This window comes from Marmota flaviventris, chromosome 7 (assembly GCF_047511675.1).
Source record: "Marmota flaviventris isolate mMarFla1 chromosome 7, mMarFla1.hap1, whole genome shotgun sequence".
NCBI lineage: Eukaryota > Metazoa > Chordata > Mammalia > Rodentia > Sciuridae > Marmota > Marmota flaviventris.
Genome location: NC_092504.1, coordinates 142,661,132 through 142,677,613, shown reverse-complemented (window position 1 = coordinate 142,677,613; position 16,482 = coordinate 142,661,132). Strand labels below are relative to the sequence as shown.

Below are 16,482 nucleotides of genomic sequence, written 5' to 3'. Positions count from 1 at the left end.
TTAATATTTCTGGAAAACATTTCATCAGTGTACAATTTAACGTGAAAAATCTTACTTGCCTCATTGAATGATTTGTTTCCCTCTTGCTCTCAATACTTCTTCAAAACTTCTGTTTGTTTGGCTGTATTGTAATGGTTCTCCTCCTCTGTTGGTAGAACTGTAGTGAAATGTAGTATTGCCAAGTCCCAGGCCCTCTACAGTGCCCAGAGGGGGCTGAAGACAAACAATGCAGCTGTGTTCAAAGTAGGTGCCATCAGCATCAACATTCCTCAGCACCCTGCCACCTTGCACAGCATGATGGTTCGGAGCTCTCACCAGCTCTCCAAGCAAATCTCAGACCTTATCAGACAGCCTTCTACAGTGTGAGTGACCCCACCGTTCCCATTCAATGATTCTGTGTGATACCTCAGGATTTTCTTTGCCTGTTAACAGAAGTTTGAGAAGATGAAGATACTTCTAAGTATTGATCATGTGAACAGTGGGGCAGGTAGAGAGTAGTGAGACATGATCATGGATGAATCATGTTGGGTGTCATCAAGTACTGTGTCAGAAATATAGGTGCCCATGTTCCATGTTGCATAATGAAGCTGAAGAGAGCCTAGGGATCTGCGGGCATCCAAAGGGGTACCACCAATCCTTGTTTCTTTAGATTCATTGAAATTAAGAAATTGCAGTGGTCATTTATGTCTCATGCATGGTTTTGTGCTGTCCATTACATGAAATTGTCCTTTGTATTTTCATATATGAAATTATTGTCCCTCACATGAATTATTTAAGACTGCATTTAATGCTGCATAAATATTTAAAAGACAGCAAATCTGACCTTTGCACATTAACTTCATTCCCTGTGCCTGTAGCCATTATTTATGGCATATGCATTCCTGAGCTTTATTCTTGGTCTCTAAAAGTTGTAACTAATAGAAACATGTAAAATGAAGACAATATGTCTCATTATGTCTCTATTCTCCATCCTGTGAAGAGGGAAGACATTAGCATGTCTTTTGGTGGTGTCCTGGAGCAATGATTTTTTTCCAGTTTTCTCTAGATCTTTAATTCTCAACATAGTAATAAGTTACAGCTGAAGTTGATCAAGTAATGAGAATTTAAATACAGTTCTTCCATGAATGGAACATGGAATCCAGAATGTGTTCATGTATTTTAGTTTTAAAATACTCAAAGTGATTTTTCCGTATTATGATGTATTGTCAGTAGGGGATAATAGTTGAAAAGTCTGTATCCAAACTGATTGGGTTCAAATCCTAGCTTTACCACTTCTAGTTCTGCTTTTTCATTTGTAAAGTGTAGGTAGTAGTAGTACCTGCTCAAAGGATTTTGTAAGATAAAACTCAAAAAATTCTAAGAGCAATATCTGACACTCAAATAATTACTGTTATTGTTGGTGGTATTATCATTGGAATGGTAGCGATACTAGTGGCAGCAATATTAACAGAATTGTGTTAGTAATGGTAAATGGGTAATAGAAATGCAGTGGAGTAAGTCATAGAATTTGAATCAGAGAAACCTTGAGTTTAAATTCCAGTATTGCATTAATGATAGGAGTCACCTCAGAAGTACAGCATTTTAGGAGTCACCGTTGTTATTGCCTTTTGTCTGCTTTCCAGATCATCATTGTTCAAGGCTATTTTTAACTAAGAATTCCAATGATTTCATATAATAAAATAGTAGCTGTTAATTTTGAGTTTTGAAAAACTGTTTTCTTCTTGGTTTATAGCCAACAGCCTATGAAAGAAGATATTGCAACTCCACTGCCCTCTGAAAAAACCCCAACAAGTGTTAATCAAACTCCTGTTGAGACAAATGAATTTCCTCAGCTCCCAGAAGGCTTGGAGAAGAAGCCTATTGTTCTTAAATTCAGTGCCATGTTAGATGGCATAGCCATTGGAGCAGCACTGTTACCATCTCTGAAAGCAGAGTATAAGATGGGAAGAATGAGAAGTCATGGGATGACAGGTATCACTGAATTCTCAATTTAGCCACTGAAAATTTATGAAGTTTTGAGAAATTAGTAATAATATCTTGACAGAAAGGAAACTTTAGTGTTATAAATGTTATATAAAAATGTCAAAAGATTGAACCACAGCACTTGGATTTTATTAATGATATTCTTTAGTCAGGGGAAAAAAAAAAACGCCAAGAGCTTTCTGTTAGGCAGAGGTCCTGTTTGCAGGTGATACGCTTCATTACTCCTCTCTGCATTTTATGTCTTTTATGTCCTTTTTCTTGCCTTATTTTTTGTTAGTCTTATTCCCATTGTTTGAGGAAACCAGCATTTTACCAGTGAGTTCCTGTTTGCTGTGTATGTTTGCTAGATTTGCTCCATCAGATTAAGAAAATGTGCTTCATCCCCTAGTGTGCTGAGTGTCTCTGAAGAATAATTGGTGAATTTAAGTATTCTGTTCACATGATAAATTAATTTTTTAAAGCACAAATACATACATATGTGAATACATGCATTTAGAAAAGTGTGTGCATGCCTACCCCTAGCATTTCAAGCTTTGGTTGTTAAGAGGAGTTTTCCTAAAACCAATTAGACCTTCGTATTTTCAGAAACAGAAGTACTGTAAAGTGAGTTTCCAGATTTGGTAGAGTCACAAGTCTTAGGCTTTCAATTATTGAAGGCCATTAATAACTGGTAGTCAGACTTGTTTTCATCATTTATTTGAATCAACCATGAAATACGAGAAGCAAGTCAGAAATCAGATAGGGCAGTTTACAACTAGAAAAATTGAAATATTTTAAGAGCAAAGTGATGTATTGTCAAATATTCAGACAGGTAAGAAGTCCAGATTCTTTTGAGATGGAATAGGAGGACAAAAGCAGTAGCAGAGCACCTGCACTAGTGGTGGTAGGCCATGGCTGCAGCCTGAGCTGCTCCACATCTTCATCCAACTGTGTGAGCAAGGGAGGTGGTTGGTGTGGATGGTCCCCCTCCTGCAGCTGGCAGGTGAGAAGTCAGGAGTGTGCCTGGCTGCAGTGCTGAGCGGGAGGAGGTCAGGACCATCCCAGGTGCTGCTGGGGGTGAGTGAGCGCTTTCCTGCTTATGGCTCTTTCCACGTGTAAGCATTGTCGTGTGGGTAGTGACTGTAGTGGATGTGGCCTGTGATGTAGCGGATGTGCTCAGGGGAGAGCACTAGGTGTCTGTGTGGGTCACATGGGCTGTGTGGTGATGTCTGAGTGGGGACAGTTGGAGGCATGCCCTTAGATTGTGCTGGTCTGCAGGAGTGCACACATGTAAACACGTCATACACTGAATGGGCAGTAGCAAGTCTCAATTGTGGTAGGCTTCTGCTGCCCTTATAGACCTCCAGGGCAGTTAGGGACATGCAGGCTGAGTAATGGTCGAAGTAACATTTCTATATTTATTTATCAACCGTAGTTGATTTAATGTGTAAGGCAACAGTAAATGAAAATTCATATCATATCCTTATTTCTTAAGGTCAAAGATACATGTATTTGTACTTTAAACTCTATGAATGTTCTCAGTGTGTTTAGTTTAACTGGTTTGGTTTTGATAGTTTTCACTACTTTCCACACTTACTAGGGATTAGGAGATACGCTGTCGACTGCTAATCTTGTCTGTGAATGAAGAAGCATTGTGGGAATGTGGATTTTTTTTTTTTTCCTTAAACTTGGACTAGTTTCTCTCATTGTAACTCCTCTGTGATAAGGGCAGATTTTTTTCTGTTCTGGCCTTCTCTGATATAAAGAACATTTATAGATGTTTCTCTGCCACCTGATATCATGTTGGGCAACTAGAAGGCTTACTACTCATGGCTTAATACTACTTGCTGATTGACCCAGTAGAAACCATACATATGTTTAAAGATAAGGGAGTATTTTATGAGCAAACTTAAGATATCTTTTTATATATTTCAAGGACTGTGAAAGGTCCTTACATTTTTCTTAGACATCGCTTTTGCAAAGGCGAGGAGTTGGTGAGCCAGTGAGCACCTGCACAAACAAGAACTTTTCTTATTTCTTTTAGGTGCACAGACAAGGTTTACATTTGAGCTGCCAAATCACAGATTGCGTTTTACTTCAAAAGTTTCAGCCACAGATATGTCAACCATTCCTCCTTCTGCCAGTCTTAACCTTCCTCCTGTTACTATGTCAGGGAAGTACATAATGGAAGAACATGACAGCTACTCTGATCAGGTGTGGAGTATAGATGAACTGCCTTCTAAACAAGGGTACTACTTACAGGGAAATTATCTACGTTGTGTGGCAGAAGTAAGTTTGCTTTTAAATTTTTATTATTGTTTGTAATTTGCAAGTTCAAGATTTAGATATACCAAAATATGTGTTGATCCAACTTTTAAGGTTGCAAACCTTAAGATTAAGCATGAAATCATTTGTTCCCACAGAAGCCTTCTCCATGAAATTATGGGTAGAGGCATGTCTGTCTATGTCTTGTTTTTTTCTCTTTCCCTGTAGTTTAATTGAAACATGCTTTTTAAAACATACTAGTCATCTTTGAATTTTACATTTCTTACATTGAGTTTAATGTCAATCTTGGCATTATTTTCATGGCATATTTGCTTCTTGAAGGCAAATTAGCAGCTATTATTCAAGAGATTTTATATCTATTGACTTTTGTAGTCCTTAAATCAACCCTGTAAGGTAGATATATTTGTTCTAATTTTGCAAGTTAGGAAACGGAATCTTAATGAGGTTACACGATTCACATGAATATATGTGATTGTTGGTGATAAAGAGTCCTAGAAAAAGATTTACTAAGCTCATATAAAAGATGGCGTCCCTGATTACATCATCATCATCCTCATTTTTGCTTGTATCTGTACAAGCAAAAGTTTCAGAAGCACGTGGACGTGTCTTTCATCTGATTAAAAATTCTATAAGAAAGCTGTTTGGATTCTTTGATAGAAATATTAGTCATAGGTATTAATATTGATGTATCGTCTTTAGACTCTACTTGTCTTAGCCCAGAGCAATAAAACTTTCTGTAATTCCTCACCTAAAAGTGCCAAATCTATTGGGCTAGGGATATAGCTCAATTGATATAGTGCTTGCCTCTCATGCATAAGGCCCTGGGTTCAATCCCCAGCATCACCAAAAACACAAAACAAAAAAAATAGTGCCAAATCTATTTTGCTCTTTTAATTTTTGATCAAAATATTCGGCCTATCAGAGTGACAAATGATGAAACATTTTTCTTAATCATAAAGATGTTTAAAACTCTTTTCTATAATACTCAACTTCAATTATTTGCTGCTTTCTATTTAATCTGTTAATTAGCTAATTCCTGCCAGTAGTTAAATGCCTTGTAGTAATTATAGGGCACAACTTAATTCTGGCATCTCCAGTTTGCTAATTCACTCAAGCATAATCCTGAGACGCAGAATTTTCATTATTGTATCCTTAGAATTTAATGTGGTACACGGAATAGACAGTCAATACATCACTGTATGAATAAATAAATTTATTTACAATGATGCTTGTCTGTGGTTCTAAGATCACAAAGATGAATCATTAAAAATCTTCCTCTAGGCAAAATTTTAATTTTGAAAAAGGTATATAGTTAGAATATTTTTTGTTTTCAAAATATTTCTCGCACCTTAATTACTGGTTTTAAAAAAATAACATTTTGGGAATGGCCCATATCAGTGTTAGGCCAATAAAGTATTAGAGACTCTGAATATTTTAAATCTTTCTTCAATATATTGATCTCAAATAGTATGTATTTAATCATCTCTTGTAAGTTTTGGATGATGTTTTAAGAAAAGGTGTAGACTAAGATGGTATTGTTAGTCTATTGTTAATCTGATACCCTGGTTCTGTTTGGCAGGTTGGTTCCTTTGAACATAATCTCACAACTGATCTTCTGAACCACTTGGTGTTTGTACAGAAGGTGTTCATGAAGGAAGTCAATGAAGTAATACAGAAAGTTTCTGGTAAGATGATCTAGTATCCTCTAGTATAGACGCAGGTTTGAAATAAAACTTGATTGGCAGTGAAAGGAAAGTGACCATGATCCTTGGAGCAACCAAGAGATCTTTATTGTGGTGGTGTCTGATCAACAGGGAAGAGAAAGAGAAAGCGAGAGAGAGAGCCAGGAAAAAGAGAGAGAGAGAAGGAGAGAGGGAGAGGTGTCGAGCAAAGCGCAAGAGAGAGAAAGTGAGAAAAGAAAGAGAGAGAGTTCTGGCAGGAGAGAGTTTTTATAGCCAAAATCTAATGGGGTCTCTGGGTCTGCAAGCTGCCTTATTGGTGAGCAGTGATTGGATCATACAGTGGTTGCTAAAAGTGTCATCTTCTGCCCTTAGGCAGATGGGGCAGGGGTCAGATATGGGTCTCCATTGCACCAGACAGGTGGGGGTTGAGTGTCCAGCCTTGAGTGGGGTTGAGTGTTCAACCTTGGGTCAAACACGTGATAAGGAACCAGACGGATGGGGGTCGAGTGTTCAGCCCACCCTGAAGCTAACATTTGTTCAGCCTGCTCTGCAACTAACAGGCAGAACAAGAGCAAAATTAGATAGATCCATCAATTAATTGTAAAAGCAGATTTTTTGGGAATTTTATTCTTACTACTTACATAGGGAAAATACCAGTTATTTTTTATTTCATTGAGCAAACAAAAAACAGCCAGTTTTCAAAGTAAGCGCCTGTGGTGCTTGATCGAATGTTGTGTGTTTGCTGAACCTCATGATTATATCACCTGAGCAGGCCCTGTCTGCAGAGCCACAGGAGAAGCTGAGAACTTTCCTGGCTGGTATCACCTTTTTGTTGAACAGTGTTTAATAGCAATGTTCTCAAAAATCCTCAAAATTTAGTTATTATTCTGTTTATAAAATTTAGTTATTATTCTGTTTACTATTTTTCTCTCATGACTTAATTCATTATATAATTCCAAGTGGAAATTTTGACCCTGTATAAATTATCTTTTGTGTGTGTGTGTGTGTGTGTGTGTGTGTGTGTGTGGTGGTGCTGCTGCTGCTGGAGATAGAACACAGGGCCTTGTGCATGTGAGGCAAGCACTCTACCAACTGAGCTACACCCCCAGCCCAAATTATCTTGACAAATTACATCTAAGAGAGACAATTAACTAACTCAGTAGTTACTTACTCAAAGCTTGAAAAACTTATGGCCCCAAGCAAGATGATGAGGAAGTTACAAATGTGGATAATACATTTAGCAGGCTTTAGGGAACTTGTATCTTGTTGGGAAGATTAGATGTTTTTACATGTGCTAATACAAAGTGTGAATGAACGAGAGAGAAAGTGTTAAAGGTATGAAGGGGAAAGAACACTTCATGGAAGAGGGCTTATCACTGAGGCCCTAATGGTGTAGGAATGATTTGAACTGAGGTTTGAGTATGTTTTACTTTTGATAGTTGAGTACATTTCAAAAGAAAATGAGACCATGAGGAAAAATTGCAAGAAACTGGGAGAGAATGATATATTTATTTGCTGGCTTAAGAAAAGAATTGTGGGAGTATGAAGAAAATTGTGAAGACATGCCACTAGTTGTGAGGAGTGTTGGAGAAAAGACAGAAAGTGGAGAGTTGGATCAACAAGCAGCACTGGTGTCTAACTGCGTTGAGGAAAAAGACTGAGGGCCCATTCAGTTACTGCTTGCAGGAATATGAAGATAGATGGTCCCTGCACTGAGGAACTTAGTCCAGTTGATGAGGTAACAGGTAGAAGTCAAGAAAAAAACTATATAACAGAAGTGTGAGTTTTTTTGACACATGTCACATGAGAACGGATGCATCAAGGAGGCTTTGAATGAGCTGATATGCAACAAGGGACTATGAAGAGCACTTGGCACATGATAAGCACTCAGATCAACTCACTCTGTCTAGGTGGCAGGGTTGATGGAGGTATGTGCTTAGTTGAGAAGGCAGGAAATGACTAAGAGCAGATAGGAGTGAATTGCCAAAATCGTTATAGAAAAGGGAGTTCAGGGAACAGTGACCAGGGTGGGCTGTCATTTAGAATTCAGTAGAAAGCTGAGCCTCAGGATTTAGTGTTTAGAGAAAAGCAATGGAAAGTAAACACCATCCGCTGAGATGAGGGAGTGCAAGATTTCCGAATGATGTGGCAATAGAAAGAGGCACATTTGAATGAAATGAGGGAGTGAGACATGGTAAGCCCAGCCTGGGACAGCAGGAGCTCTGTTGGCTTTGGAGGAAGGTGGAGAGGAGAAGGGGAGGAGTGGTCAGTAGCTGGCTGGATAAAGCCCAAGTCGGAGGTGGAGGGAGTACCTGATTACAAGTAGAAGACAAGGTACCAGGGTGCTGTAAATTTAGTGAAATATTTCAAGGAAAGAAGAGGCTTGCAGGGATGAGTCCTGTCTACACATTCTCCCAAGATACAGATGTATTTTTTCCTTGTAGATAAAAGTAACCCAAACCTTTAGTTTCTTAATCTCTCTTAGGTGGGGAGCAGCCTATTCCTCTCTGGAACGAACACGATGGAGCAGCAGATGGAGATAAGCCTAAAATTCTCCTCTATTCTCTGAACTTGCAGTTTAAGGTAAATTTAAATTATAATGGTACTTTTAGAAGTGCTGTATTACTTAATATATGCTTTTCACAAAAAATTATTTAATACATAAATTACCAAATTGAAAATAAAATAAACCATATTATTATTATTATTATTATTATTATTATTAACTCAGAAAAATGGTTTAATGATTGTTTGAATATTCTCTAGGACTTTTTCCTGCTTTTTTTTGTTTTGTTTTTTCCAGTGCTAGGGATTCAACTCAGGGCCTCACACATGCTAAGCAAACATTCTACCACTGCGCTCCAGCCTCAGTCCCTCTATTAGTATTTTTATATATGTACATATTTATCTATTTTAAAAAACTTTGGGTATCTATCCATAATAGAATTTTTAGATCAACTTTATCTTCCTGAACAGCTGTATTATATGTTCTACAGTTGTAACAAACTTAACTACCCTCTTCTGATCAACATTTGATTTTTCTAATTAATGTAGTTGTAATTTATTCTCCAAGAGATAGTCTTGGAGAATAGATAGATAGATAGAGATAGATAGATAGATAGGAGATAGATCCCTACAATTCTGTAGGGATAGAGTGCATTCCGACCATGCATGAGGTCTAGGGTTCAGTCCCCTACATAGGGGAGAAAAAAAGACTTTAATTGAAACCTTAATATTTCCAACAGTTAAAATATTAGTATTCTTAAAAATTATTCTTACCAAATAGTTATTTAATTTTAGTATATTAATGAACTCTCTAAATTTTAAATAGAAAATACTATAATGAAATTTAATGACTCAAAAAATCTTACTGACATGAGAAATTAAGGAATGTTCCTGGAGGTGGGGACAAGAAGATCTTGAGTTAACAGCCATCCTCAGCAATGGTGAGACACTAAGCAACTCAGTGAGACTCTGTCTCTAAATAAAGTACAAAATAGGGCTGGGGATGGCTCAGTTGTCAAATGCCTCTGAGTTTAATCCCTGTTACCAAAAAATAAAAGGATGTTGCTGGCTTATCAGCTCCTTGGACAGATCCTGTACATATTTTTAGAACACCACTGTTTTATCTATCAGATACTGAAAGACTGCATTTGAGTGAGTCTACTACATTATTGATTTAAGATTCTTTTCCCCCTGCCCCATAACATATAATCTGCTAGGGTATCCAAGTAACAGCCACAACTCCATCAATGAGAGCTGTGAGATTCGAAACTGGACTGATTGAACTGGAGCTATCTAACCGACTTCAAACTAAAGCTTCACCGGGAAGTAGTAGCTATCTGAAATTGTTTGGTAAATGTCAAGTGGATTTAAATCTGGCATTAGGACAAATTGTCAAACATCAGGTGCGTACATATTATTGGTATTAGTACTGTGGCCTTTGAGTTTTGCATATCAGTTGGGACTACTTTAACTTATGTATGACTGTATTTATAAAGATATTTAGATAATTCTCTACAATTTCTGATTATAAATTCGAATGAAGGCTTTCTTCTTTTTTAACTTGTTTTAAAGGCCTACATTTTTTCTGTGGTGTTTCATCAAGTATTGTGGAAAGTATATTGCTGCAAGTGTAGTCACATGAAATTGAATCTTAGTATCTTCATACATATTTCTCTCTTTTTTAGTTTGTTAAACATTTGTTATTTCAATGTTTGTTATAAAATTAGTCAATACCTCAGTGTTTGCAAGTTTATAGTTTACCCTGAGAATATTTTTACATATAGTAATGTTGGATAGGAAAATTATTTTAAAAAGATCAGTTACTCAGATTTTTTATTTGATGAAAATTGTTTTGATGCTTATTGGAGATATTTTTAGATTTTTTTTTTTTTTTTTTGCTGAAAATTATGTCCATTTTAACCATTTTCCACCTCTTTGATTTGAAGGACCAATTAAAAAATGCCAACCACAGTTTGAAAATTGAATGGCTACATTCAAGATTATGTGGAGAAAAAATGAACAGAAACATTTTGTTTCTAGAAAAACATTTTTTCAAATGCAAATATGTTTTGGGAGCAAGAGTGTCTGATTATTTTGAGACATTTAATAAATGCTATTTGGAGTATGAACCTCATCCTAGCTTTTGTATGAACTTCATGACTTTGTATTTGCTTTTGCTTTTTCCTTGCAGTGTTAACCCAGGGCCTTATGCATGCTGGTCAAGTGCTCTACCACTGAGCCATACCCCCAGCCTAATTACCTCCAGTATGGCTATTCATGCTGTGTATTAATTTCACAAGCATTCAAATATACCAAATATAAGGACTGTATCATTGATGAAATTGAGAAAAATGTACTATAAGTTCTTTTGGTGCTCAATATCAATAATTATGTTTAGTTTTATTAAAACATTTTTAATTATTTGATTTTATTGAGCTTTAAATTTGTTTTAGGTTTATGAGGAAGCTGGTTCTGATTTTCATCAAGTTGCCTATTTTAAAACTAGAATTGGATTAAGGAATGCCCTTCGAGAAGAAATCAGTGGTTCTTCAGATAGAGAAGCCGTGCTCATTACTTTGAACAGACCAATTGTTTATGCCCAACCTGTGGCCTTTGATAGAGGTGAGATTGAGTTAGTGATTGCTATCATAGAAATGTTTTGATGATGCTCAATAAAAATGATCTGTGTGAGCTAGGGGTGTGGCTCAGTGGTAGAGCGCTCGCCTAGCATGTGTGAGGCAGTGGGTTCAATTCTGAACACCATGTATAAATAAACAAATAAAATAAAGGTCCATCAGCATCTTAAAAAACTCCTTTAGCCTTTATTCATTTATACTCTGAATTGCAAAGGACTTCCCTGAAGCACTCTGATATGCTTTAGAATAGTGATATATTGACACCCATCTAATAATTCTAAATTTTTACTTTTATAGTTTTTAGAATCCTTTTTTTAGCAAAGAAATTTTCTAGACTTGTTTATAAAATGGAAACAAAGGACATTTAAAAATATTATTTAATGTGATGAACATTGTTATCCAAAGTATATGAATGAAGACATGAATTGGTGTGAATATACTTTGTGTATTCACATATACATACCCATAATAGAGCAGAAAATTGCAAAATACTTCTAAACTGTGTAATGTTTAATGGTAATGAAACTTCCAAGTTATATATAATCAAATAAAGGTATTATGTCCATCTACAACTAAAAACAAATTTTAAAAAATCATTTGTGATTTACCAATGTGAATGCTCAAAAGCTAAATGTCTCCTAATTCTGAAAGGTGAACATCCAAAAATAACTTCTTGCCTTTATGCTTCAGTTTTTAATTTATTTTACATTTTAAAGTTTTTTTGCTTTCTATATGGATAAATAGAAGTGTCTGATTTCTGAAATTTAATACTGAAATTTTTAGTATAAGTAAATAATACACTCACATGTTTTGGCACTGTATTTACTCATTTATTCTATCTACATTTAGACAATAGGATTCCTGCCCTCAAGAAACCTAGTTCAGTGGAAAGTCGAGACCAAAGTGGACACAGTTGGAGTTAGAGATGGCATGTTCTAAGGTGTGAGGGAGTCTTCCTGTGGTGCTTAGAGAAAAAACAGGTTCTTCACTAATTTTAAAGCTATAGTTTTCTGGGAGTGATTTTTATTATTCAGTAGGATTGTGCAACTGTTGAGGTTTACTTACCATAGTAAACCTTTACCAGCACTGATCTAACTTTTCTTTCTGCCTCCCCTTAATTCTTGAAAGCTGTGCTGTTCCAGGCCAACAAGGAGAGGAGAGCTGCTCTTAAGTGCCTTTGTGTCTCAAGGCTTAGCAGGGTTCCTGGCATATTGTAAGAACGAGCGTACATTTGCCAGAAGAGAATATGAATGAATGTATTTGAGCACTGGGGTCTAGGAAAATAGTGCATTGATTTTCTTAAACAAAAATAATGGGAAAGAAGGCTGAACAGGTAGAGTCTCACTAGTGTGGATTTAGCAAGTATGTTTAATCTGTTTACAAATGAGCCATTTGTGAAGCCAAGTAAGATTTCATTCAGTAGTAGCCTTCTTAGACTGGTGATGAGATGTTTGTTAGGGAATTGCCCTTTTGACAGTGTTAGGATGACATTCTGTTTTGGTAAATTCTATGCATGTTTTTCATGTCACATTTCACCAGGCTTTCGTCAGCTTTCACCAACAACTCAAAGTCCTTTCTGTGCTTGGTGTCTGTGGCACAGTTCTTCCTTTTCCTCCTGCTTCTCTGGCCCCTCCATTTTTATTATCTTTTTAGACTTCTCCTTCTGTATGGTGCCATGAAATGAAGAATTTTCTTAAGATCTCTTGTTAACAAACTTAAACTGTCTTTGACCTCTCTCTCTAAATTAAATTATTTTAATGTGTATTCCCAGCATTATGTACCTCTGTTTTTAGTGAGTGTTTAAAAGTAGTAACAGTAAGCCCTATAGATGAGTTCAAGGACCATGTCTATTTCTACCTGTTATTCCACCCAGGGCCTGGCATGTAAGGGGCAGTATACAAATCTAGAGCAAATGAATGGACCTGGATTTTCTTCTTTCTACTGCCATTATACAGCTGCTTGCTTTCTGCTTCGTTTTTTCATTGGATACGTTAAAAATTGTTGACGTATCCTCTTAGGTTCTTTCTAATTTTAAAGCTATAGTTTTCTGGGAATGATTTTTATTATTCAGTAGGATTGTGCAACTGTTGAGGTTTACTTACCATAGTAAACCTTTACCAGCACTGATCTAACTTTTCTTTCTGCTTTCCCTTAATTCTTGAAAGCTGTGCTGTTTTGGCTGAATTATAAGGCTGCCTATGACAACTGGAATGAACAGCGAATGGCCTTGCACAAGGACATTCACATGGCCACAAAGGAAGTGGTAGACATGCTGCCTGGTATTCAGCAAACATCAGCCCAGGCCTTTGGCACTCTCTTTCTCCAGCTGACTGTGAATGACCTGGGAATTTGCCTGCCTATCACCAACACTGCTCAGGTACAAGGAGTCAGGTCATCTTCCTTTTATTCAGGACTAAAATCCAGGCATTTCAACTAACCATTTCTAAGAGTACTGAGTAAAGCAGTATCTTTTTAATGGAGAACAGTCTGCAGCTTGAGTTAATGGTCATCAAGTAAGTCTGAACTCGTAAGTCTGAACTCCTTCAGCCTTTATTCATTTATACTCTGAATTGCAAAGGACTTCCCTGAAGCACTCTGATATGCTTCAGAATAGTGATTAATTGACACCCATCTAATAATTCTAAATCCTTACTTTTATAAATAGTTTTTAGAATCTTTTTTGTTGTTGTTTTTAGCAAAGAAATTTTCTAGACTTGTTTATAAAATGGAAACAAAGGAAATTTAAAAATATTATTTAATGTGATGAATATTATTATCCAAAGTATATGAATGAAGACATGAATTGGTGTGAATATACTTTGTGTATTCACATATACATACCCATAATAGAGCAGAAAATTCCAAAATGCTTCTAAACTGTGTAAGGTTTAATGGTAATGAAACTTCCAAGTTATATGTATACATGGATAAAGCAGGGATATTCTTTTTGTAATTTTAGGACCAAGTCTCAGAAATACATTCATGTGTATGAATGGGGAAAGGCTCTGAGCACATGTCAGGCAGGAAGTCACAGTTATAACCATCAAATCTATATTTACTATGATAATTTAATTTACTTTAAATAACCTATGACCAGTGTTGGATGAATGTATCTTTTAGAATTCTGTTTGGCCAATAGTGTTAAGAAAAACTTTGGACTAAAGATGGGTAACATTGACATGTTGTGTTTAGGAACTGAAATGTAATCACTTTTTAAGTGGTTTTAATTAGTGCATAATAGTTATACATAATATTGAGGTTCATTTTAACATAACAAGCATGGAATATAATGTGCTCTAATTCAGTCCCCAGTGCTTCCCCTTTTCCTTTCCTCCTTCCTCCCCTGTTCCCCTTCCTCTGCTACTGATCTTTCTCCCATTTATTTATAGTTTATTTTTTTTTAATTAGTGCATTATAGACATCCGTAAAGGTGAAGTTCGCTGTGGTGTGTTCATGTGTGTGCATAGGATAGCTTGGTCAGTTTCATGCCAGCATTCCTCCCTTTTCCTGTCCCTCCTCCCTCTTGCTCAGTCCCCTCCTCTACTCCTCTGATTGTTCCTCTGTTTTCACTGGGTCCCCACCCCTTGCTTTTTCTTATTTTTCAAAGAAAGAAAGGGGTTACCCATCTTTGAGAGAAAACATTGAACCCTGGACTTTCCGGGTCTGACTTATGAAATACGGTAGTTTTTTTAATGGCATGAGGGACAGAAGAGCTCAGGCTATACACACCAGGAGTGGGTGTAAAAGAGTGCTCCCAACAAATAAAAGAGCAGCCACGTATATAAAAACAGATCATTAGAACTTTGCAAATTAAAAGAAAAAACGAACATGGCAGATGCATTTCCATCCATCAATTATTTATTTATTTAATTTATTTTTTAATTAGTTTTTAAAAATTTATATATCACAGCAGAATGCATTACAGTTCTTATTATACATATAGAGCACAAGTTTTCATCTCTCTGTTTGTATATAAAGTATGTTGACACCAATTCATGTCTTCATACATGTACTTTGGATAATGATGTCCATCACATTCCTCCATCATTGCTAACCCCCTGCCCCCTCCCTTCCCCTCCCACTTCTCTCCCCTATCTAGAGTTCATCTATTCCTCCCATGCTCCCTCTCCCTACCCCACTATGAGTCAGCCTCTTTATATCAGAGAAAACATTTGGCATTTGGTTTTTTGGGATTGGCTAACTTCACTTAGCATTATCTTCTCCAGCTGCATCCATTTACCTGCAAATGCCATAATTTTATTCTCTTTTATTGACTGGGAATTGAACTAGGGGGTGGGCATTTTACCACTTTGCTAAATCCCCACCTCTTTTATTTTTCTATGTTCTCAATAAGCTGCTGAGGGTCTGAGTTTCTGAGTCTGGCCTCAAACTTGCAATTCTCCCTTCTCAGCCTTCTGGGTCACTGGGATCTTTGGCATAGGCCACTATACCTGGCAGTAACAATTTAATTTTTGGAAGTATCTTTATAGGATGCTTTATAATAAGTATTTCTAGACTTGACCCTTTCTAGATTTTCATCTATATTATTTTTTTTTCATTTTAAAAATAAGTTTTACTGAGTATTAAGTAGCATAATATTATTGAACACATTTAATAATTCTATTTTATGTATCTGTTTATGTGTAACACAGACAATATATGTGCAATTAAATTTATAATAAGTTAATTTCATGCAATAACATTACATTTTAAGTGAATCAAACAATTCATGTACTGAAAATCAGAGCACATTGCAGTGAGCTCTTTTCTAGATATACAAAGGAGTGAAAAGTGACTGATTTCAATGCAAAGGACATCATAGGTGGGAAGTAGATTTTGTCAATTAAAGTGGGTAGGACTTGGGCAATTAACTGAGCTCTCTGTGCGTTTTTTTTTCTTTTAAGGCTTTCAGGTATTTCCCCCTAGGGGTTTACTTTTTTTAAAAGTTATTAATTAATCAATTAAATTAAGCATATATGTGATAGCAGAATGCATTTTGATTCATCGTACACAATTGCAGCATAACTTTTCACTTCTCTGGTTGTACACCATGTAACGTCGCACCATATGTGCAGTCATACATGTACCTAGGGTAGTGATGTCCATCTCATTCCACCATTTTTCCTGCCCCCATGCACCCTCCCCTCCCTTAGCCCCCCCTTTGCCTAATTAGTTTCTCCATTCCCCCTCCCGATCAGGGATCATCATCTACTTATCAGAGAGAACATTCAGCCTTTGGTTTTTTTGGGATTGGCTCACTTCACTTAGCATGATATTCTCTAGCTCCATCCATTTACCTGCAAATGCTATAATTTTTGTTTTCTTTTAAAGCCAAGTAATATTCCATTGTGTATATACGTGCATTCATCTACTGAAGGGCATCTAGGTTGTTTCCACAGTTTAGCTATTGA

The 16,482-nt window shown here is 36.5% G+C and overlaps 1 protein-coding gene across 5 annotated transcripts in view; it reads left to right on the top strand.

Annotated features, from left to right (window-relative positions):
* Positions 1 to 16,482, top strand: part of Bltp1 (bridge-like lipid transfer protein family member 1) — a 200,419-nt gene that overhangs the window by 128,279 nt on the left and 55,658 nt on the right. For all 5 annotated transcript variants that reach the window (XM_071614729.1, XM_071614732.1, XM_071614730.1 and 2 more), the window contains 8 exons: positions 156 to 362; positions 1,733 to 1,971; positions 4,007 to 4,251; positions 5,828 to 5,933; positions 8,416 to 8,513; positions 9,653 to 9,838; positions 10,889 to 11,057; positions 13,237 to 13,448. In XM_071614729.1, coding sequence (XP_071470830.1) covers positions 156 to 362; positions 1,733 to 1,971; positions 4,007 to 4,251; positions 5,828 to 5,933; positions 8,416 to 8,513; positions 9,653 to 9,838; positions 10,889 to 11,057; positions 13,237 to 13,448 — 1,462 coding nt within the window. The remainder of the gene's footprint in view (positions 1 to 155; positions 363 to 1,732; positions 1,972 to 4,006; positions 4,252 to 5,827; positions 5,934 to 8,415; positions 8,514 to 9,652; positions 9,839 to 10,888; positions 11,058 to 13,236; positions 13,449 to 16,482) is intronic.